This window comes from Heptranchias perlo, unplaced genomic scaffold (genome assembly GCF_035084215.1).
Source record: "Heptranchias perlo isolate sHepPer1 unplaced genomic scaffold, sHepPer1.hap1 HAP1_SCAFFOLD_1617, whole genome shotgun sequence".
Lineage (NCBI taxonomy): Eukaryota > Metazoa > Chordata > Chondrichthyes > Hexanchiformes > Hexanchidae > Heptranchias > Heptranchias perlo.
The window spans coordinates 1,994-27,099 of NW_027138878.1; the positions used below are offsets into that span (position 1 = coordinate 1,994).

The 25,106-nt window shown below is 47.8% G+C and overlaps 1 protein-coding gene across 1 annotated transcript; it reads left to right on the plus strand.

Annotated features, from left to right (window-relative positions):
• Positions 1-2,851: 2,851 nt before the first annotated feature.
• On the plus strand, positions 2,852-25,106 carry LOC137309323 (complement C1s subcomponent-like; the record flags this gene model as incomplete). The annotated part of the gene is made up of 3 exons (XM_067977576.1): positions 2,852-2,971; positions 23,520-23,597; positions 24,235-25,106. Coding segments are annotated over 3 exons (1,001 nt in total), but the record flags the coding sequence as incomplete, so codon positions are not given.

Genomic DNA, 25,106 nt, shown 5'->3' on the forward strand with positions numbered 1-25,106 from the left:
TTTCACGGCAGAGAATCAGGCCGTTCGGCCCATCATGCTCCATGCTGGTGCTCATGCTCCACACGAGCCTCCTCCCTCCCCTCCTCCGTCTCCCCCCTCTCCCCATATCCTTCCATTCCTTTCTCCCTCATGTGTCTATCCAGCTTCCCCCTTAAATCCATCTCCACTATTCCCCTCGACTACTCCTTGTGGGAGCGAGTTCCACATTCCCACCGCTCTCTGGGGAAAGAAGTTTCTCCTGAATTCCCCGATTGGATTTATTAGTGACTCTCTTATATTTATGGCCCCCCCCCGAGTTCTGGTCTCTCCCCCACAATTGGAAATATCTTCTCTACGTCTACCCTATCGAACCCCTTCATAATCTTAAAGACCTCCATCAGGTCACCCCTCAGTCTTCTCTTTTACAATTCTCAACCTCCTCTTCAAATCCCTCCATGGCCCTCGCTCCCCTCCCTCCCTATCTCTGTAACCTCCTCCAGCCCCCTACAATTCTCATCCTCCTGTTCAAATCCCTCCATGGCCCTCGCCCTCCCCTCCCTATCTCTGTAACCTCCTCCAGCCCCCTACAATTCTCATCCTCCTCTTCAAATCCCTCCATGGCCCTCGCCCTCCCCTCCCTATCTCTGTAACCTCCTCCAGCCCCCTACAATTCTCATCCTCCTCTTCAAATCCCTCCATGGCCCTCGCCCTCCCCTCCCTATCTCTGTAACCTCCTCCAGCCCCCTACAATTCTCATCCTCCTGTTCAAATCCCTCCATGGCCCTCGCCCCTCCCTCCCTATCTCTGTAACCTCCTCCAGCCCCCGACAATTCTCATCCTCCTGTTCAAATCCCTCCATGGTCTCCTCGTCCCCCCTCCCTATCTCTGTAACCTCCTCCAGCCCCCTACAATTCTCATCCTCCTGTTCAAATCCCTCCATGGTCTCCTCGGCCCCCCTCCCTATCTCTGTAACCTCCTCCAGCCCCCTACAATTCTCATCCTCCTGTTCAAATCCCTCCATGGCCCCTCGTCCCCCCTCCCTATCTCTGTAACCTCCTCCAGCCCCCTACAATTCTCATCCTCCTCTTCAAATCCCTCCATGGCCCTCGCCCCCCCTCCCTATCTCTGTAACCTCCTCCAGCCCCCTACAATTCTCATCCTCCTGTTCAAATCCTTCCATGGCCCTCGCCCCCCCTCCCTATCTCTGTAACCTCCTCCAGCCCCCTACAATTCTCATCCTCCTCTTCAAATCCCTCCATGGCCCTCGCCCCCCTCCCTCCCTATCTCTGTAACCACCTCCAGCCCCCTACAATTCTCATCCTCCTGTTCAAATCCCTCCATGGCCCTCGCCCCCTCCCTCCCTATCTCTGTAACCTCCTCCAGCCCCCTACAATTCTCATCCTCCTGTTCAAATCCCTCCATGGTCTCCTCGTCCCCCCTCCCTATCTCTGTAACCTCCGCCAGCCCCCTACAATTCTCATCCTCCTGTTCAAATCCCTCCATGGTCTCCTCGCCCCCCTCCCTCCCTATCTCTGTAACCTCCTCCAGCCCCCTACAATTCTCATCCTCCTCTTCAAATCCCTCCATGGCCCTCGCCCTCCCCTCCCTATCTCTGTAACCTCCTCCAGCCCTCGACAATTCTCATCCTCCTCTTCAAATCCCTCCATGGCCCCTCGTCCCACCCTCCCTATCTCTGTAACCTCCTCCAGCCCCCTACAATTCTCATTCTCCTCTTCAAATCCCTCCATGGCCCTCGCCCCCTCCCTCCCTATCTCTGTAACCTCCTCCAGCCCCCTACAATTCTCATCCTCCTCTTCAAATCCCTCCATGGCCCTCGCCCCTCCCTCCCTATCTCTGTAACCTCCTCCAGCCCCCTACAATTCTCATCCTCCTCTTCAAATCCCTCCATGGCCCTTGCCCTCCCCTCCCTATCTCTGTAACCTCCTCCAGCCCCCTACAATTCTCATCCTCCTCTTCAAATCCCTCCATGGTCTCCTCGTCCCCCCTCCCTATCTCTGTAACCTCCTCCAGCCCCCTACAATTCTCATCCTCCTGTTCAAATCCCTCCATGGCCCTCGCCCTCCCCTCCCTATCTCTGTAACCTCCTCCAGCCCTCGACAATTCTCATCCTCCTCTTCAAATCCCTCCATGGCCCCTCGTCCCACCCTCCCTATCTCTGTAACCTCCTCCAGCCCCCTACAATTCTCATCCTCCTGTTCAAATCCCCTCCATGGCCCTCGCTCCTCCCTCCCTATCTCTGTAACCTCCTCCAGCCCCCTACAATTCTCATCCTCCTCTTCAAATCCCTCCATGGCCCTCGTCCCCCCTCCCTATCTCTGTAACCACCTCCAGCCCCCTACAATTCTCATCCTCCTGTTCAAATCCCTCCATGGTCTCCTCGCCCCCCCTCCCTATCTCTGTAACCTCCTCCAGCCCCCGACAATTCTCATCCTCCTCTTCAAATCCCTCCATGGCCCTCGCAACCCCCTCCCTATCTCTGTAACCTCCTCCAGCCCCCGACAATTCTCATCCTCCTCTTCAAATCCCCTCCATGGCCTCCTCGCTCCCTATCCCTGTAACCTCCTACGACCCCCCCCCCCGAGATCTCTGCGTTCCCTCCGATTCTGGCCTCTCCCCCCCCCCCGCCACCCCCCACCGATTCCCATCGCTCCAACATTGGCGGCGTTCCTCCAGCTGCCCGGGCCCCGAGCTCTGGAATTCCCTCCCTGGAACCTCACTTCCTTGCGGACTCTCTGCAAATAAACCTCCCTCTTTGACCAAGCTGATATCTCCTCACCTGGCTGATATTGTCCGCTTGAGGGTGCAGTTCATACTTTGCTGCCGGTGACTGGCCGTCTATCTCTCCTCACAGCTGTGGACTGCGGAAATCCTGGAACGGTGAGGAACGGTCGTGTGAAATTCTCGTCCACTGTTTTCAAATCCCGGAGCACGTACAGCTGCGATGAGCCCTATTACCGACTGAACGGGAATTGTGAGTGACAAGTGTTTTTCTCAAGTCTCCCGGTTCGAGGTAATGGGAGAAAGGTCGGTCCAAATTTGCCGATTGTCTTTAACTCCTCGGTCCTCTGGTGACCGACCCTCCTGCCCCAATTGGGGGACGCTCCCTCCTCATTGACTCTGTCGAAACCCCCCTCGTGATTGTGAACCCCTCGATCGAGTCCCCCCTCTTAACCTTCTCCGCTCTGAGGACGATCCCAGTCTCTCCCCGTTAACTGAGGACCCTCGTCCCCCCGCCCCACCCCCGGAGGGCCGTTCTGGTACATCTCCTCCGCCCCCTCTCCGAGGGTCTCGACGTCCTTGCTGAAGTGAGGGGACCGCGAAGGACTTTCGATCTGAGACGGCCCCCTCCCTCTGTAAAACACCGCTCCCAAATCCCCTCTCGATTGGCAAAGGGGAATCGGGCCTGGGGTACGAGAGTTTCCAGATCAGTAAACGATAACATTAAACTGATCTCTCGAACTGATACCTCTCTCTAACTGATACCTCTCTCTAACTGATACCCCTCTCTAACTGATACCTCTCTCTAACTGAAACCCATCTCTAACTGATACCCCTCTCTAATTGATACCCCTCTCTAACTGATACCCCTCTCTAACTAATACCCCTCTCTAACTGATACCTCTCTCGAACTGATACCCCTCTCTAACTGATACCTCTCTCTAACTGATACCTCTCTCTAACTGATACCTCTCTCGAACTGAAACCCATCTCTAACTGATACCCCTCTCTAACTGATACCTCTCTCGAACTGATACCCCTCTCTAACTGATACCTCTCTCGAACTGATACCCCTCTCTAACTAATACCCCTCTCTAACTGATACCTCTCTCTAACTGATACCTCTCTCGAACTGAAACCCATCTCTAACTGATACCCCTCTCTAACTGATACCTCTCTCGAACTGAAACCCATCTCTAACTGATACCCCTCTCTAACTGATACCTCTCTCGAACTGATACCCCTCTCTAACTGATACCTCTCTCGAACTGAAACCCATCTCTAACTGATACCCCTCTCTAATTGATACCCCTCTCTAACTGATACCTCTCTCGAACTGATACCCCTCTCTAACTGAAACCTCTCTCGAACTGATACCCCTCTCTAACTGATACCTCTCTCTAACTGATACCCCTCTCTAATTGATACCCCTCTCTAACTGATACCTCTCTCGAACTGATACCCCTCTCTAACTGATACCTCTCTCGAACTGATACCTCTCTCTAACTGATACCTCTCTCTAACTGAAACCCATCTCTAACTGATACCCCTACCTAATTGATACCCCTCTCTAACTGATACCTCTCTCGAACTGATACCCCTCTCTAACTGATACCCCTCTCTAACTGATACCTCTCTCTAACTGATACCTCTCTCTAACTGATACCTCTCTCTAACTGATACCTCCATCGAACTGATACCTCTCTCTAACTGATACCCCTCTCCAACTGATACCCCTCTCTAACTGATACCTCTCTCTAACTGATACCCCTCTCTAACTGATACCTCTCTCTAACTGATACCTCTCTCTAACTGATACCCCTCTCTAACTGATACCTCTCTCTAACTGATACCTCCCTCGAACTGATACCCCTCTCTAACTGATACCCCTCTCCAATTGATACCCCTCTCCAACTGATACCCCTCTCTAACTATACCTCTCTCTAACTGATACCCCTCTCTAACTGATAGCGCTCTCTAACTGATACCTCTCCCTAACTGATACCCCTCTCTAACTGATACCCCTCTCTAACTGATACCCCTCTCTAACTGATACCCCTCTCTAACTGATACCCCTCTCTCACTGATACCTCTCTCTAACTGATGCCTCTCTCTAACTGATACCCCTCTCTAACTGATACCTCTCTCTAACTAGTGCCTCTCTCTAACTGATGCCTCTCTCTAACTGATACCGCTCTCTAACTGATACCTCTCTTTCTAACTGATACCTCTCTCTAACTGAAACCCATCTCGAACTGATACCCCTCTCTAACTGAAACCCATCTCTAACTGATACCCCTCTCTAACTGATACCCCTCTCTAATTGATACCCCTCTCTAACTAATAACCCTCTCTAACTGATACCTCTCTCTAACTGATACCCCTCTCTAACTGATACCCCTCTCGAACTGATACCCCTCTCTAAATGATACCTCTCTCCAACTGATACCTCTCTCTAATTGATACCCCTCTCTAACTGATACCCCTCTCGAACTGATACCCCTCTCTAAATGATACCTCTCTCCAACTGATACCTCTCTCTAACTGATACCTCTCTCTAACTGATACTCCTCTCTAACTGATACCTCTCTCTAACTGATACCCCTCTCTAACTGATACCCCTCTCTAACTGATACCTCTCTCTAACTGATACCCCTCTCTAACTGATACCCCTCTCTAACTGATACCCCTCTCTAAATGATACCTCTCTCCAACTGATACCTCTCTCTAACTGATACCTCTCTAACTGATATCCCTCTCTAACTGATACCTCTCTCTAACTGATACCTCTCTCCAACTGATACCTCTCTCTAACTGATACCTCTCTCTAACTGATACCCCTCTCTAACTGATACCTCTCTCTAACTGATACCTCTCTCTAACTAATACCCCTCTCTAAATGATACCTCTCTCTAACTGATACCTCTCTCTAACTGATACCTCTCTCTAACTGATACCCCTCTCTAACTGATACCCCTCTCTAACTGAAACCCATCTCTAACTGATACCCCTCTCTAAATGATACCTCTCTCCAACTGATACCCCTCTCTAACTGATACCCCTCTCTAACTGATAGCTCTCTCTAACTGATACCCCTCTCTAACTGATACCCCTCTCTAACTGATACCTCTCTCGAACTGATACCCCTCTCTAACTGATACCCCTCTCTAACTGATACCCCTCTCTAACTGATACCTCTCTCCAACTGATACCCCTCTCTAACTGATACCTCTCTCGAACTGATACCCCTCTCTAACTGATACCTCTCTCTAACTGATGCCTCTCTCTAACTGATACTTCTCTCTAACTGATACCCCTCTCTAACTGATACCTCTCTCGAACTGATACCCCTCTCTAAATGATACCTCTCTCTAACTGATACCTCTCTCCAACTGATACCTCTCTCTAACTGATACCTCCATCGAACTGATACCTCCATCGAACTGATACCTCTCTCTAACTGATACCTCTCTCTAACTGATACCCCTCTCTAACTGATACCTCTCTCTAACTGATACCTCTCTCTAACTGATACCCCTCTCCAACTGATACCCCTCTCTAACTGATACCTCTCTCGAACTGATACCCCTCTCTAACTGATACCTCTCTCCAACTGATACCCCTCTCTAACTGATACCTCTCTCTAACTGATACCCCTCTCTAACTGATACCTCTCTCGAACTGATACCCCTCTCTAACTGATACCTCTCTCTAACTGATGCCTCTCTCTAACTGATACTTCTCTCTAACTGATACCCCTCTCTAACTGATACCTCTCTCTAACTGATACCCCTCTCTAAATGATACCTCTCTCTAACTGATACCTCTCTCCAACTGATACCTCTCTCTAACTGATACCTCCATCGAACTGATACCTCCATCGAACTGATACCTCTCTCTAACTGATACCCCTCTCTAACTGATACCCCTCTCTAACTGATACCACTCTCTAACTGATACCCCTCTCTAACTGATACCTCTCTCTAACTGATACCTCTCTCTAACTGATACCCCTCTCTAACTGATACCTCTCTCTAACTGATACCTCTCTCTAACTGATACCCCTCTCTAACTGATACCTCTCTCTAACTGATACCTCTCTCTAACTGATACCCCTCTCCAACTGATACCTCCCTCGAACTGATACCCCTCTCTAACTGATACCCCTCTCTAATTGATACCCCTCTCCAACTGATACCCCTCTCTAACTATACCTCTCTCTAACTGATACCCCTCTCTAACTGATAGTGCTCTCTAACTGATACCTCTCCCTAACTGATACCCCTCTCTAACTGATACCCCTCTCTAACTGATACCCCTCTCTCACTGATACCTCTCTCTAACTGATGCCTCTCTCTAACTGATACCCCTCTCTAACTGATACCTCTCTCTAACTGATGCCTCTCTCTAACTGATGCCTCTCTCTAACTGATACCGCTCTCTAACTGATACCTCTCTTTCTAACTGATACCTCTCTCTAACTGAAACCCATCTCTAACTGATACCCCTCTCTAACTGAAACCCATCTCTAACTGATACCCCTCTCGAACTGATACCCCTCTCTAACTGAAACCCATCTCTAACTGATACCCCTCTCTAACTGATACCCCTCTCTAATTGATACCCCTCTCTAACTAATACCCCTCTCTAACTGATACCTCTCTCTAACTAATACCCCTCTCTAACTGATACCCCTCTCGAACTGATACCCCTCTCTAAATGATACCTCTCTCCAACTGATACCTCTCTCTAACTGATACCTCTCTCTAACTGATACCCCTCTCTAACTGATACCTCTCTCTAACTGATACCCCTCTCTAACTGATACCTCTCTCTAACTGATACCTCTCTCCAACTGATACCCCTCTCTAACTGATACCCCTCTCTAACTGATACCTCTCTCTAACTGATACCCCTCTCTAACTGATACCCCTCTCTAACTGATACCTCTCTCGAACTGATACCCCTCTCTAACTGATACCCCTCTCTAACTGATACCTCTCTCGAACTGATACCCCTCTCTAACTGATACCCCTCTCTAACTGATACCCCTCTCTAACTGATACCTCTCTCGAACTGATACCCCTCTCTAACTGATACCTCTCTCGAACTGATACCTCTCTCTAACTGATACCCCTCTCTAACTGATACCCCTCTCTAACTGATACCTCTCTCGAACTGATACCCCTCTCTAACTGATACCCCTCTCGAACTGATACCTCTCTCGAACTGATACCCCTCTCTAACTGATACCCCTCTCTAACTGATACCCCTCTCTAACTGATACCTCTCTCGAACTGATACCTCTCTCCAACTGATACCCCTCTCTAACTGATACCTCTCTCTAACTGATACCCCTCTCTAACTGATACCGCTCTCGAACTGATACCCCTCTCTAACTGATACCTCTCTCTAACTGATGCCTCTCTCTAACTGATACCCCTCTCTAACTGATACCTCTCTCTAACTGATACCCTTCTCTAAATGATACCCTTCTCTAACCGATGCCTCTCTCTAACCGATGCCTCTCTCTAACTGATACCTCTCTCTAACTGATACCTCTCTCCAACTGATACCCCTCTCTCACTGATACCTCTCTCTAACTGATACCCCTCTCTAACTGATACCTCTCTCGAACTGATACCCCTCTCCAACTGATACCCCTCTCCAACTGATACCCCTCTCTAACTGATACCTCTCTCTAACTGAAACCCATCTCTAACTGATACCCCTCTCTAAATGATACCCCTCTCTAACCGATACGTCTCTCGAACTGATACCCCTCTCTAACTGATACCTCTCTCTAACTGATGCCTCTCTCTAACTGATACTTCTCTCTAACTGATACCCCTCTCTAACTGATACCTCTCTCTAACTGATACCCCTCTCTAAATGATACCCTTCTCTAACCGATGCCTCTCTCTAACCGATGCCTCTCTCTAACTGATACCTCTCTCTAACTGATACCTCTCTCCAACTGATACCCCTCTCTAACTGATACCTCTCTCTAACTGATACCCCTCTCTAACTGATACCTCTCTCTAACTGATACCTCTCTCCAACTGATACCCCTCTCTAACTGATACCTCTCTCTAACTGATACCCCTCTCTAACTGATACCTCTCTCGAACTGATACCCCTCTCCAACTGATACCCCTCTCCAACTGATACCCCTCTCTAACTGATACCTCTCTCTAACTGAAACCCATCTCTAACTGATACCCCTCTCCAACTGATACCCCTCTCTAACTGATACCTCTCTCTAACTGATACCTCTCTCTAACTGATACCCCTCTCTAAATGATACCCTTCTCTAACCGATGCCTCTCTCTAACTGATACCTCTCTCGAACTGATACCCCTCTCTCACTGATACCTCTCTCTAACTGAAACCCATCTCTAACTGATACCCCTCTCTAAATGATACCCCTCTCTAACCGATACCTCTCTCTAACCGATACCTCTCTCTAACTGATACCCCTCTCTAACTGATACCCCTCTCTGACTGATACCTCTCTCTGACTGATACCCCTCTCTGACTGATACCTCTCTCTAACTGATACCCCTCTCTAACTGATACCCCTCTCTAACTGATACCTCTCTCTAACTGATACCCCTCTCTAACTGATACCTCTCTCTAACTGATGCCTCTCTCTAACTGATACCCCTCTCTAACTGATACCTCTGTCTCTAACTGATACCTCTCTCTACCTGATACCCCTCTCTAACTGATACCCCTCTCTAACTGATACCTCTCTCTCTAACTGATACCTCTCTCTAACTGATACCTCTCTCTAACTGATGCCTCTCTCTAACTGATACCCCTCTCTAACTGATACCCCTCTCTAACTGATACCCCTCTCTAACTGATACCTCTCTCTAACTGATACCCCTCTCTGATACCCCTCTCTAACTGATACCCCTCTCTGATACCTCTCTCTAACTGATACCTCTCTCTAACTAATACCCCTCTCTAACTGATACCCCTCTCTAACTGATATCTCTCTCTAACTGATACCCCTCTCTTACTGATACCCCTCTCTAACTGATACCTCTCTCTAACTGATACCCCTCTCTGATACCTCTCTCTAACTGATAACCCTCTCTAACTAATACCCCTCTCTAACTGATGCCTCTCTCTAACTGATACCTCTCTCTCTAACTGATACCTCTCTCTAACTGATACATCTAACTGATACCTCTCTCTAACTGATACCCCTCTCTAACCAATACCCCTCTCGAACTGATACCCCTCTCTAACTGATACCTCTCTCTAACTGATACCCCTCTCTAACTGATGCCTCTCTCTAACTGATACCTCTCTCTCTAACTGATACCTCTCTCTAACTGATACCCCTCTCTAACTGATGCCTCTCTCTAACTGATACCTCTCTCTCTAACTGATACCTCTCTCTAACTGATACCCCTCTCTCACTGATACATCTAACTGATACCTCTCTCTAACTGATACCCCTCTCTAACTGATACATCTAACTGATACCCCTCTCTAACTGATACCTCTCTCTCTAACTGATACCCCTCTCTAACTGATACCTCTCTCTAACTGATACCCCTCTCTAACTGATACCCCTCTCTAACTGATACATCTAACTGATACCTCTCTCTAACTGATGCCTCTCTCTAACTGATACCCCTCTCTAACTGATACCTCTCTCTAACTGATACCTCTCTCTAACTGATACCCCTCTCTAACTGATGCCTCTCTCTAACTGATACCTCTCTCTAACTGATACCCCTCTCTAACTGATACCCCTCTCTAACTGATACATCTAACTGATACCTCTCTCTAACTGATACCCCTCTCTAACTGATACATCTAACTGATACCTCTCTCTAACTGATACCCCTCTCTAACTGATACATCTAACTGATACTTCTCTCTAACTGATACCCCTCTCTAACCGATACCCCTCTCGAACTGATACCCCTCTCTAACTGATACCTCTCTCTAACTGATACCCCTCTCTAACTGATGCCTCTCTCTAACTGATACCTCTCTCTCTAACTGATACCTCTCTCTAACTGATACCCCTCTCTCACTGATACATCTAACTGATACCTCTCTCCAACTGATACCCCTCTCTAACTGATACATCTAACTGATACCTCTCTCTAACTGTTACCCCTCTCTAACTGATGCCTCTCTCGAACTGATACCTCTCTCTCTAACTGATACCTCTCTCTAACTGATACCCCTCTCTAACCGATACCCCTCTCTAACTGATACCCCTCTCTAACTGATACATCTAACTGATACCCCTCTCTAACTGATACCTCTCTCTCTAACTGATACCCCTCTCTAACTGATACCTCTCTCTAACTGATACCCCTCTCTAACTGATACCCCTCTCTAACTGATACATCTAACTGATACCTCTCTCTAACTGATGCCTCTCTCTAACTGATACCCCTCTCTAACTGATACCTCTCTCTAACTGATACCCCTCTCTAACTGATGCCTCTCTCTAACTGATACCTCTCTCTAACTGATACCTCTCTCTAACTGATACCCCTCTCTAACTGATACCCCTCTCTAACTGATACATCTAACTGATACCTCTCTCTACCTGATACCCCTCTCTAACTGATACATCTAACTGATACCTCTCTCTAACTGATACCCCTCTCTAACTGATACATCTAACTGATACCTCTCTCTAACTGATACCCCTCTCTAACTGATACATCTAACTGATACCTCTCTCTAACTGATACCCCTCTCTAACTGATACCTCTCTCTAACTGATACCTCTCTCTAACTGATACCTCTCTCTAACTGATACCCCTCTCTAACTGATGCCTCTCTCTAACTGATACCTCTCTCTAACTGATACCTCTCTCTAACTGATACATCTAACTGATACCTCTCTCTAACTGTTACCCCTCTCTAACTGATGCCTCTCTCGAACTGATACCTCTCTCTCTAACTGATACCTCTCTCTAACTGATACCCCTCTCTAACCGATACCCCTCTCTAACTGATACCCCTCTCTAACTGATACATCTAACTGATACCCCTCTCTAACTGATACCTCTCTCTCTAACTGATGCCTCTCTCTAACTGATACCTCTCTCTAACTGATACCCCTCTCTAACTGATACCCCTCTCTAACTGATACATCTAACTGATACCTCTCTCTAACTGATGCCTCTCTCTAACTGATACCCCTCTCTAACTGATACCTCTCTCTAACTGATACCCCTCTCTAACTGATGCCTCTCTCTAACTGATACGTCTCTCTAACTGATACCTCTCTCTAATGATACCCCTCTCTAACTGATACATCTAACTGATACCTCTCTCTAACTGATACCCCTCTCTAACTGATACATCTAACTGATACCTCTCTCTAACTGATACATCTAACTGATACCTCTCTCTAACTGATACCCCTCTCTAACCGATACCCCTCTCGAACTGATACCCCTCTCTAACTGATACCTCTCTCTAACTGATACCCCTCTCTAACTGATGCCTCTCTCTAACTGATACCTCTCTCTCTAACTGATACCTCTCTCTAACTGATACCCCTCTCTCACTGATACATCTAACTGATACCTCTCTCTAACTGTTACCCCTCTCTAACTGATGCCTCTCTCGAACTGATACCTCTCTCTCTAACTGATACCTCTCTCTAACTGATACCCCTCTCTAACCGATACCCCTCTCTAACTGATACCCCTCTCTAACTGATACATCTAACTGATACCCCTCTCTAACTGATACCTCTCTCTAACTGATACCCCTCTCTAACTGATACCTCTCTCTAACTGATACCCCTCTCTAACTGATACCCCTCTCTAACTGATACATCTAACTGATACCTCTCTCGAACTGATGCCTCTCTCTAACTGATACCCCTCTCTAACTGATACCTCTCTCTAACTGATACCCCTCTCTAACTGATGCCTCTCTCTAACTGATACCTCTCTCTAACTGATACCTCTCTCTAACTGATACCCCTCTCTAACTGATACCCCTCTCTAACTGATACCCCTCTCTAACTGATACATCTAACTGATACCTCTCTCTAACTGATGCCTCTCTCTAACTGATACCTCTCTCTAACTGATACCTCTCTCTAACTGATACCCCTCTCTAACTGATACCCCTCTCTAACTGATACATCTAACTGATACCTCTCTCTAACTGATACCCCTCTCTAACTGATACATCTAACTGATACCTCTCTCTAACTGATACCCCTCTCTAACTGATACATCTAACTGATACCTCTCTCTAACTGATACCCCTCTCTAACTGATACCTCTCTCTAACTGATACCTCTCTCTAACTGATACCTCTCTCTAACTGATACCCCTCTCTAACTGATGCCTCTCTCTAACTGATACCTCTCTCTAACTGATACATCTCTCTAACTGATACCCCTCTCTAACTGATGCCTCTCTCTAACTGATACCTCTCTCTAACTGATACCCCTCTCTAACTGATACCTCTCTCGAACTGATACCTCTCTCTCTAACTGATACCTCTCTCTAACTGATACCCCTCTCTAACCGATACCCCTCTCTAACTGATACCCCTCTCTAACTGATACATCTAACTGATACCCCTCTCTAACTGATACCTCTCTCTCTAACTGATACCCCTCTCTAACTGATACCTCTCTCTAACTGATACCCCTCTCTAACTGATACCCCTCTCTAACTGATACCTCTCTCTAACTGATGCCTCTCTCTAACTGATACCTCTCTCTAACTGATACCCCTCTCTAACTGATGCCTCTCTCTAACTGATACCCCTCTCTAACTGATACCTCTCTCTAACTGATACCCCTCTCTAACTGATGCCTCTCTCTAACTGATACCTCTCTCTAACTGATACCCCTCTCTAACTGATACCCCTCTCTAACTGATACATCTAACTGATACCTCTCTCTAACTGATACCCCTCTCTAACTGATACATCTAACTGATACCTCTCTCTAACTGATACCCCTCTCTAACTGATACATCTAACTGATACCTCTCTCTAACTGATACCCCTCTCTAACTGATACATCGAACTGATACCTCTCTCTAACTGATACCCCTCTCTAACTGATACCTCTCTCTAACTGATACCTCTCTCTAACTGATACCCCTCTCTAACTGATGCCTCTCTCTAACTGATACCTCTCTCTAACTGATACCTCTCTCTAACTGATACCCCTCTCTAACTGATGCCTCTCTCTAACTGATACCCCTTTCTAACTGATACCTCTCTCTAACTGATACCCCTCTCTAACTGATACCCCTCTCTAACTGATGCCTCTCTCTAACTGATACCTCTCTCTAACTGATACCTCTCTCTAACTGATACCCCTCTCTAACTGATGCCTCTCTCTAACTGATACCCCTTTCTAACTGATACCTCTCTCTAACTGATACCCCTCTCTAACTGATACCCCTCTCTAACTGATGCCTCTCTCCAACTGATACCCCTCTCTAACTGATACCTCTCTCTAACTGGTACCCCTCTCTAACTGATACCCCTCTCTAACTGATACCTCTCTCTAACTGATACCCCTCTCTAACTGATACCTCTCTCTAACTGATACCTCTCTCTAACTGATACCCCTCTCTAACTGATGCCTCTCTCTAACTGATACCCCTCTCTAACTGATACCCCTCTCCAACTGATGCCTCTCTCTAACTGATACCCCTCTCTAACTGATACCTCTCTCTAACTGATACCCCTCTCTAACTGATGCCTCTCTCTAACTGATACCTCTCTCTAACTGATACCCCGCTCCAACTGATGCCTCTCTCTAACTGATACCCCTCTCTAACTGATACCTCTCTCTAACTGATACCCCTCTCTAACTGATACCTCTCTCTAACTGATACCCCTCTCTAACTGATACCTCTCTCGAACTGATACCCCTCTCTAACTGATACCTCTCTCTAACTGATGCCTCTCTCTAACTGATACTTCTCTCTAACTGATACCCCTCTCTAACTGATACCTCTCTCTAACTGATACCCGTCTCTAAATGATACCCTTCTCTAACCGATGCCTCTCTCTAACCGATGCCTCTCTCTAACTGATACCTCTCTCTAACTGATACCTCTCTCCAACTGATACCCCTCTCTAACTGATACCTCTCTCTAACTGATACCCCTCTCTAACTGATACCTCTCTCGAACTGATACCCCTTTCCAACTGATACCCCTCTCCAACTGATACCCCTCTCTAACTGATACCTCTCTCTAACTGAAACCCATCTCTAACTGATACCCCTCTCTAAATGATACCCCTCTCTAACCGATACCTCTCTCTAACCGATACCTCTCTCTAACTGATACCCCTCTCTAACTGATACCCCTCTCTGACTGATACCTCTCTCTGACTGATACCCCTCTCTGACTGATACCTCTCTCTAACTGATACCCCTCTCTAACTGATACCCCTCTCTAACTGATACCTCTCTCTAACTGATACCCCTCTCTAACTGATACCTCTCTCTAACTGATGCCTCTCTCTAACTGATACCCCTCTCTAACTGATACCTCTCTCTAACTGATACCTCTCTCTAACTGATGCCTCTCTCTAACTGATACCCCTCTCTAACTGATACCCCTCTCTAACTGATACCCCTCTCTAACTGATACCTCTCTCTAACTGATACCCCTCTCTAACTGATACCCCTCTCTAACTGATACCTCTCTCTAACTGATACCCCTCTCTAACTGATACCTCTCTCTAACTGATACCTCTCTCTAACTGATGCCTCTCTCTAACTGATACCCCTCTCTAACTGATACCCCTCTCTAACTGATACCCCTCTCTAACTGATACCCCTCTCTGATACCCCTCTCTAACTGATACCCCTCTCTGATACCTCTCTCGAACTGATACCTCTCTCTAACTAATACCCCTCTCTAACTGATACCCCTCTCTAACTGATACCTCTCTCTAACTGATACCCCTCTCTTACTGATACCCCTCTCTAACTGATACCTCTCTCTAACTGATACCCCTCTCTGATACCTCTCTCTAACTGATAACCCTCTCTAACTGATACCCCTCTCTAACTGATGCCTCTCTCTAACTGATACCTCTCTCTCTAACTGATACCTCTCTCTAACTGATACCCCTCTCTAACTGATACCCCTCTCTAACTGATACCCCTCTCTAACTGATACCCCTCTCGAACTGATACCCCTCTCGAACTGATACCTCTCTCTAACTGATACCCCTCTCTAACTGATGCCTCTCTCTAACTGATACCTCTCTCTAACTGATACCTCTCTCTAACTGATACCCCTCTCTAACTGATACCTCTCTCTAACTGATACCCCTCTCTAACTGAAACCCATCTCTAACTGATACCCCTCTCTAAATGATACCTCTCTCCAACTGATACCCCTCTCTAACTGATACCTCTCTCTAACTGATGCCTCTCTCTAACTGATACTTCTCTCTAACTGATACCCCTCTCTAACTGATACCTCTCTCTAACTGATACCCGTCTCTAAATGATACCCTTCTCTAACCGATGCCTCTCTCTAACCGATGCCTCTCTCTAACTGATACCTCTCTCTAACTGATACCTCTCTCCAACTGATACCCCTCTCTAACTGATACCTCTCTCTAACTGATACCCCTCTCTAACTGATACCTCTCTCGAACTGATACCCCTTTCCAACTGATACCCCTCTCCAACTGATACCCCTCTCTAACTGATACCTCTCTCTAACTGAAACCCATCTCTAACTGATACCCCTCTCTAAATGATACCCCTCTCTAACCGATACCTCTCTCTAACCGATACCTCTCTCTAACTGATACCCCTCTCTAACTGATACCCCTCTCTGACTGATACCTCTCTCTGACTGATACCCCTCTCTGACTGATACCTCTCTCTAACTGATACCCCTCTCTAACTGATACCCCTCTCTAACTGATACCTCTCTCTAACTGATACCCCTCTCTAACTGATACCTCTCTCTAACTGATGCCTCTCTCTAACTGATACCCCTCTCTAACTGATACCTCTCTCTAACTGATACCTCTCTCTAACTGATGCCTCTCTCTAACTGATACCCCTCTCTAACTGATACCCCTCTCTAACTGATACCCCTCTCTAACTGATACCTCTCTCTAACTGATACCCCTCTCTAACTGATACCCCTCTCTAACTGATACCTCTCTCTAACTGATACCCCTCTCTAACTGATACCTCTCTCTAACTGATACCTCTCTCTAACTGATGCCTCTCTCTAACTGATACCCCTCTCTAACTGATACCCCTCTCTAACTGATACCCCTCTCTAACTGATACCCCTCTCTGATACCCCTCTCTAACTGATACCCCTCTCTGATACCTCTCTCGAACTGATACCTCTCTCTAACTAATACCCCTCTCTAACTGATACCCCTCTCTAACTGATACCTCTCTCTAACTGATACCCCTCTCTTACTGATACCCCTCTCTAACTGATACCTCTCTCTAACTGATACCCCTCTCTGATACCTCTCTCTAACTGATAACCCTCTCTAACTGATACCCCTCTCTAACTGATGCCTCTCTCTAACTGATACCTCTCTCTCTAACTGATACCTCTCTCTAACTGATACCCCTCTCTAACTGATACCCCTCTCTAACTGATACCCCTCTCTAACTGATACCCCTCTCGAACTGATACCCCTCTCGAACTGATACCTCTCTCTAACTGATACCCCTCTCTAACTGATGCCTCTCTCTAACTGATACCTCTCTCTAACTGATACCTCTCTCTAACTGATACCCCTCTCTAACTGATACCTCTCTCTAACTGATACCCCTCTCTAACTGAAACCCATCTCTAACTGATACCCCTCTCTAAATGATACCTCTCTCCAACTGATACCCCTCTCTAACTGATACCCCTCTCTAACTGATACCTCTCTCTAACTGATACCCCTCTCTAACTGATACCCCTCTCTAAATGATACCTCTCTCCAACTGATACCCCTCTCTAACTGATACCCCTCTCTAACTGATACCTCTCTCTAACTGATACCCCTCTCTAACTGATACCCCTCTCTAACTGATACCTCTCTCGAACTGATACCCCTCTCTAACTGATACCCCTCTCTAACTGATACCTCTCTCGAACTGATACCCCTCTCTAACTGATACCTCTCTCCAACTGATACCCCTCTCTAACTGATACCTCTCTCTAACTGATACCCCTCTCTAACTGATACCCCTCTCTAACTGATACCTCTCTCTAACTGATACCTCTCTCGAACTGATACCCCTCTCTAACTGATACCTCTCTCTAACTGATGCCTCTCTCTAACTGATACTTCTCTCTAACTGATACCCCTCTCTAACTGATACCTCTCTCTAACTGATACCCCTCTCTAACTGATACCCCTCTCTAACTGATACCTCTCTCTAACTGAAACCCATCTCTAACTGATACCCCTCTCTAAATGATACCCTTCTCTAACCGATGCCTCTCTCTAACTGATACCTCTCTCTAACTGATACCTCTCTCCAACTGATACCCCTCTCTAACTGATACCTCTCTCTAACTGATACCCCTCTCTAACTGATACCTCTCTCTAACTGATACCTCTCTCCAACTGATACCCCTCTCTAACTGATACCTCTCTCTAACTGATACCCCTCTCTAACTGATACCTCTCTCGAACTGATACCCCTCTCCAACTGATACCCCTCTCCAACTGATACCCCTCTCTAACTGATACCTCTCTCTAACTGAAACCCATCTCTAACTGATACCCCTCTCTAAATGATACCCTTCTCTAACCGATGCCTCTCTCTAACTGATACCTCTCTCGAACTGATACCCCTCTCTAACTGATACCTCTCTCTAACTGAAACCCATCTCTAACTGATACCCCTCTCTAAATGATACCCCTCTCTAACCGATACCTCTCTCTAACTGATACCTCTCTCTAACTGATACCCCTCTCTAACTGATACCTCTCTCTGACTGATACCCCTCTCTGACTGATACCTCTCTCTAACTGATACCCCTCTCTAACTGATACCCCTCTCTAACTGATACCTCTCTCTAACTGATACCCCTCTCTAACTGATACCTCTCTCTAACTGATGCCTCTCTCTAACTGATACCCCTCTCTCACTGATACCTCTCTCTCTAACTGATACCTCTCTCTACCTGATACCCCTCTCTAACTGATACCCCTCTCTAACTGATACCTCTCTCTCTAACTGATACCTCTCTCTAACTGATGCCTCTCTCTAACTGATACCCCTCTCTAACTGATACCCCTCTCTAACTGATACCTCTCTCTAACTGATACCCCTCTCTGATACCCCTCTCTAACTGATACCCCTCTCTGATACCTCTCTCTAACTGATACCTCTCTCTAACTAATACCCCTCTCTAACTGATACCCCTCTCTAACTGATACCTCTCTCTAACTGATACCCCTCTCTTACTGATACCCCTCTCTAACTGATACCTCTCTCTAACTGATACCCCTCTCTGATACCTCTCTCTAACTGATAACCCTCTCTAACTAATACCCCTCTCTAACTGATGCCTCTCTCTAACTGATACATCTCTCTCTAACTGATACCTCTCTCTAACTGATACATCTAACTGATACCTCTCTCTAACTGATACCCCTCTCTAACCGATACCCCTCTCGAACTGATACCCCTCTCTAACTGATACCTCTCTCTAACTGATACCCCTCTCTAACTGATGCCTCTCTCTAACTGATACCTCTCTCTCTAACTGATACCTCTCTCTAACTGATACCCCTCTCTCACTGATACATCTAACTGATACCCCTCTCTAACTGATGCCTCTCTCTAACTGATACCTCTCTCTCTAACTGATACCTCTCTCCAACTGATACCCCTCTCTAACTGATACATCTAACTGATACCTCTCTCTAACTGTTACCCCTCTCTAACTGATGCCTCTCTCGAACTGATACCCCTCTCTAACTGATACCCCTCTCTAACCGATACCCCTCTCTAACTGATACCCCTCTCTAACTGATACATCTAACTGATGCCTCTCTCTAACTGATACCTCTCTCTAACTGATACCCCTCTCTAACCGATACCCCTCTCTAACTGATACCCCTCTCTAACTGATACATCTAACTGATACCCCTCTCTAACTGATACCTCTCTCTCTAACTGATACCCCTCTCTAACTGATACCTCTCTCTAACTGATACCCCTCTCTAACTGATACCCCTCTCTAACTGATACATCTAACTGATACCTCTCTCTAACTGATGCCTCTCTCTAACTGATACCCCTCTCTAACTGATACCTCTCTCTAACTGATACCCCTCTCTAACTGATGCCTCTCTCTAACTGATACCTCTCTCTAACTGATACCTCTCTCTAACTGATACCCCTCTCTAACTGATACCCCTCTCTAACTGATACATCTAACTGATACCTCTCTCTAACTGATACCCCTCTCTAACTGATACATCTAACTGATACCTCTCTCTAACTGATACCCCTCTCTAACTGATACATCTAACTGATACCTCTCTCTAACTGATACCCCTCTCTAACCGATACCCCTCTCGAACTGATACCCCTCTCTAACTGATACCTCTCTCTAACTGATACCCCTCTCTAACTGATGCCTCTCTCTAACTGATACCTCTCTCTCTAACTGATACCTCTCTCTAACTGATACCCCTCTCTAACTGATACCTCTCTCTAACTGATACCCCTCTCTAACTGATGCCTCTCTCTAACTGATACCTCTCTCTCTAACTGATACCTCTCTCCAACTGATACCCCTCTCTAACTGATACATCTAACTGATACCTCTCTCTAACTGTTACCCCTCTCTAACTGATGCCTCTCTCGAACTGATACCTCTCTCTCTAACTGATACCCCTCTCTCACTGATACATCTAACTGATACCTCTCTCCAACTGATACCCCTCTCTAACTGATACATCTAACTGATACCTCTCTCTAACTGATACCCCTCTCTAACTGATACCCCTCTCTAACCGATACCCCTCTCTAACTGATACCCCTCTCTAACTGATACATCTAACTGATACCCCTCTCTAACTGATACCTCTCTCTCTAACTGATACCCCTCTCTAACTGATACCTCTCTCTAACTGATACCCCTCTCTAACTGATACCCCTCTCTAACTGATACATCTAACTGATACCTCTCTGTAACTGATGCCTCTCTCTAACTGATACCCCTCTCTAACTGATACCTCTCTCTAACTGATACCCCTCTCTAACTGATGCCTCTCTCTAACTGATACCTCTCTCTAACTGATACCTCTCTCGAACTGATACCCCTCTCTAACTGATACCCCTCTCTAACTGATACATCTAACTGATACCTCTCTCTAACTGATACCCCTCTCTAACTGATACATCTAACTGATACCTCTCTCTAACTGATACCCCTCTCTAACTGATACATCTAACTGATACCTCTCTCTAACTGATACCTCTCTCTAACTGATACCCCTCTCTAACTGATACATCTAACTGATACCTCTCTCTAACTGATACCCCTCTCTAACTGATACATCTAACTGATACCTCTCTCTAACTGATACCCCTCTCTAACTGATACATCGAACTGATGCCTCTCTCTAACTGATACCTCTCTCTAACTGATACCTCTCTCTAACTGATACCCCTCTCTAACTGATGCCTCTCTCTAACTGATGCCTCTCTCTAACTGATACCTCTCTCTAACTGATACCTCTCTCTAACTGATACATCTAACTGATACCTCTCTCTAACTGTTACCCCTCTCTAACTGATGCCTCTCTCGAACTGATACCTCTCTCTCTAACTGATACCTCTCTCTAACTGATACCCCTCTCTAACCGATACCCCTCTCTAACTGATACCCCTCTCTAACTGATACATCTAACTGATACCCCTCTCTAACTGATACCTCTCTCTCTAACTGATACCCCTCTCTAACTGATACCTCTCTCTAACTGATACCCCTCTCGAACTGATACCCCTCTCTAACTGATACATCTAACTGATACCTCTCTCTAACTGATGCCTCTCTCTAACTGATACCCCTCTCTAACTGATACCTCTCTCTAACTGATACCCCTCTCTAACTGATGCCTCTCTCTAACTGATACCTCTCTCTAACTGATACCTCTCTCTAACTGATACCCCTCTCTAACTGATACCCCTCTCTAACTGATACATCTAACTGATACCTCTCTCTAACTGATACCCCTCTCTAACTGATACATCTAACTGATACCTCTCTCTAACTGATACCCCTCTCTAACTGATACATCTAACTGATACCTCTCTCTAACTGATACCCCTCTCTAACCGATACCCCTCTCGAACTGATACCCCTCTCTAACTGATACCTCTCTCTAACTGATACCCCTCTCTAACTGATGCCTCTCTCTAACTGATACCTCTCTCTCTAACTGATACCTCTCTCTAACTGATACCCCTCTCTCACTGATACATCTAACTGATACCTCTCTCCAACTGATACCCCTCTCTAACTGATACATCTAACTGATACCTCTCCCTAACTGTTACCCCTCTCTAACTGATGCCTCTCTCGAACTGATACCTCTCTCTCTAACTGATACCTCTCTCTAACTGATACCCCTCTCTAACCGATACCCCTCTCTAACTGATACCCCTCTCTAACTGATACCCCTCTCTAACTGATACCCCTCTCTAACTGATACATCTAACTGATACCCCTCTCTAACTGATACCTCTCTCTCTAACTGATACCCCTCTCTAACTGATACCTCTCTCTAACTGATACCCCTCTCTAACTGATACCCCTCTCTAACTGATACATCTAACTGATACCTCTCTCTAACTGATGCCTCTCTCTAACTGATACCCCTCTCTAACTGATACCTCTCTCTAACTGATACCCCTCTCTAACTGATACCTCTCTCTAACTGATACCTCTCTCTAACTGATACCCCTCTCTAACTGATACCTCTCTCTAACTGATACCCCTCTCTAACTGATACATCTAACTGATACCTCTCTCTAACTGATACCCCTCTCTAACTGATACATCTAACTGATACCTCTCTCTAACTGATACCCCTCTCTAACTGATACATCTAACTGATACCTCTCTCTAACTGATACCTCTCTCTAACTGATACCCCTCTCTAACTGATACATCTAACTGATACCTCTCTCTAACTGATACCCCTCTCTAACTGATACCTCTCTCTAACTGATACCTCTCTCTAACTGATACCTCTCTCTAACTGATACCCCTCTCTAACTGATGCCTCTCTCTAACTGATACCTCTCTCTAACTGATACCTCTCTCTAACTGATACCCCTCTCTAACTGATGCCTCTCTCTAACTGATACCCCTCTCTAACTGATACCTCTCTCTAACTGATACCCCTCTCTAACTGATGCCTCTCTCCAACTGATACCCCTCTCTAACTGATACCTCTCTCTAACTGGTACCCCTCTCTAACTGATACATCTAACTGATACCTCTCTCTAACTGATACCCCTCTCTAACTGATACCTCTCTCTAACTGATACCTCTCTCTAACTGATACCCCTCTCTAACTGATGCCTCTCTCTAACTGATACCCCTCTCTAACTGATACCTCTCTCTAACTGATACCCCTCTCTAACTGATGCCTCTCTCGAACTGATACCCCTCTCTCACTGATACCTCTCTCTAACTGATACCCCTCTCTAACTGATACCCCTCTCTAACTGATACCTCCCTCGAACTGATACCTCTCTCTAACTGATACCCCTCTCTGATATCCTCTCCTCCTGACAGCTACCTATGAATGCTCCACGGATGCCGAATGGGTGGACGTCACTGGGGGAGACCCGACCGTCCCGAAATGCAAACCAGGTAAATGACAGAATCAGTCCAGCGCAGGAAAGGGCCGGGGCGGGCGGGCGGGTGGGGTTTGGGGCTGGCCATTCGGCCCATCGTGCCTGTGCTGGCTCTCTGAAAGAGATCGGACCCTCTCCCGCCTCCCTCCGCGATCGCGCTCTGTCCCGCATCGCCCCGGCGCGGTTTTTTTCCGGACGCGGTCTCGTGGGGTGGGCGGGGGGGGCGGTGAGGAGGTCACGAGTCGTCCGCCCGAACCCGTCCGGGGTCACACCAGGCCCGCAACGTCCCGGGGAGTCCCCCTCTCCCCCGCCGCCCCCCCACCCCCACCCCCACCCTTAAAGCTCACCGGATGTTCGGCCTTGGGGGGCGGCGCCCAGCGGGGCATGCGGTGAGCCTCCCCCTCGTACCCCCCGTCCGATATTTAACTCTGTTTTCATCCAGGCCGATCCCGGGGCGGAAGGGAGGTGGAGGCTGCGACGGGCGAACGTGTCCCGCCTGTCGTGCGCTGCCTCCCCCAGTCGAATATCCACGCCGTTTTTTTTTCCCGCTCCCAATTGCCGTGCTGACGCCCCTCCCCCTCGCGCTCGGCGTTTTTCTCTCCGCACAAGAGACGAGGGCGATCGCTAACCTCCTATTTTCCCTCCCGACGCAGTCTGCGGGAGGTCTGGCCTCTCCTCCGAGCATGGCCGCATCTTCGGCGGGAGACGGGCGAATCCGGGCTACTTCCCCTGGCAGGTGCGGCTGCACACGGCCGACGGCGTGCGCGGGGCGGGCGCCCTGATCTCCGACGGGTGGGTGCTGACGGCCGCCCACCTGTTCGACGGCTCGCGCCAGGCGTCGATGTGGGCGGGCGCCGTCTCGCTGGCCGACGCCGCGGCCGACCCGCCCGTCCAGCTGGAAGGGGCCGTGCTCCACCCCGGTTACAGGAAGCAGCGGGCGGACAGGAGGGAATACAACTTCGACCACGACATCGCCCTGGTGAGGCTCCGGCGCAAAGTCAGGCTGGGGCCCCTCCTCTCGCCCGTCTGCCTGCCCGGGGGCCGGGCGCCCGAGACGGGGAGGCTGGGTTTCATCGCAGGGTGGGGGAAGACGGAGACCAGGCAGCTCGCCGTCCACTTGCAGTATGCCAGGGTGCCCGTCGCCAGGATGGACAAGTGTGAGGGGCTGGACTACCGCGGCCGAGTGCCAACCTTCACCGCCAACATGATTTGCGCCGGGCAAATCCCCGCCAGCTCTTCGCGGAACGCCGACTCCTGCCAGGGAGACAGCGGGGGGGCTTACGTCTTCACGGACGCCCGGGACCCTGCTCGCCACGTGGTCCGAGGCATCGTCTCCTTCGGACCCCCGCAGTGTGGCAGCTTCGGGGTCTACACCAATGTCGGGAACTACATCGACTGGATCCAGAAGACCGTGGAGGAGTGGGAGGATTCGGAGAGTGGGGAAGTCGAGGACTGACCGGGCTGTTAATCGACCCGCTTTGGCAATAAAGGCGCCGCCAGCGTCCAGCGGCCCACCCCCCCGCCA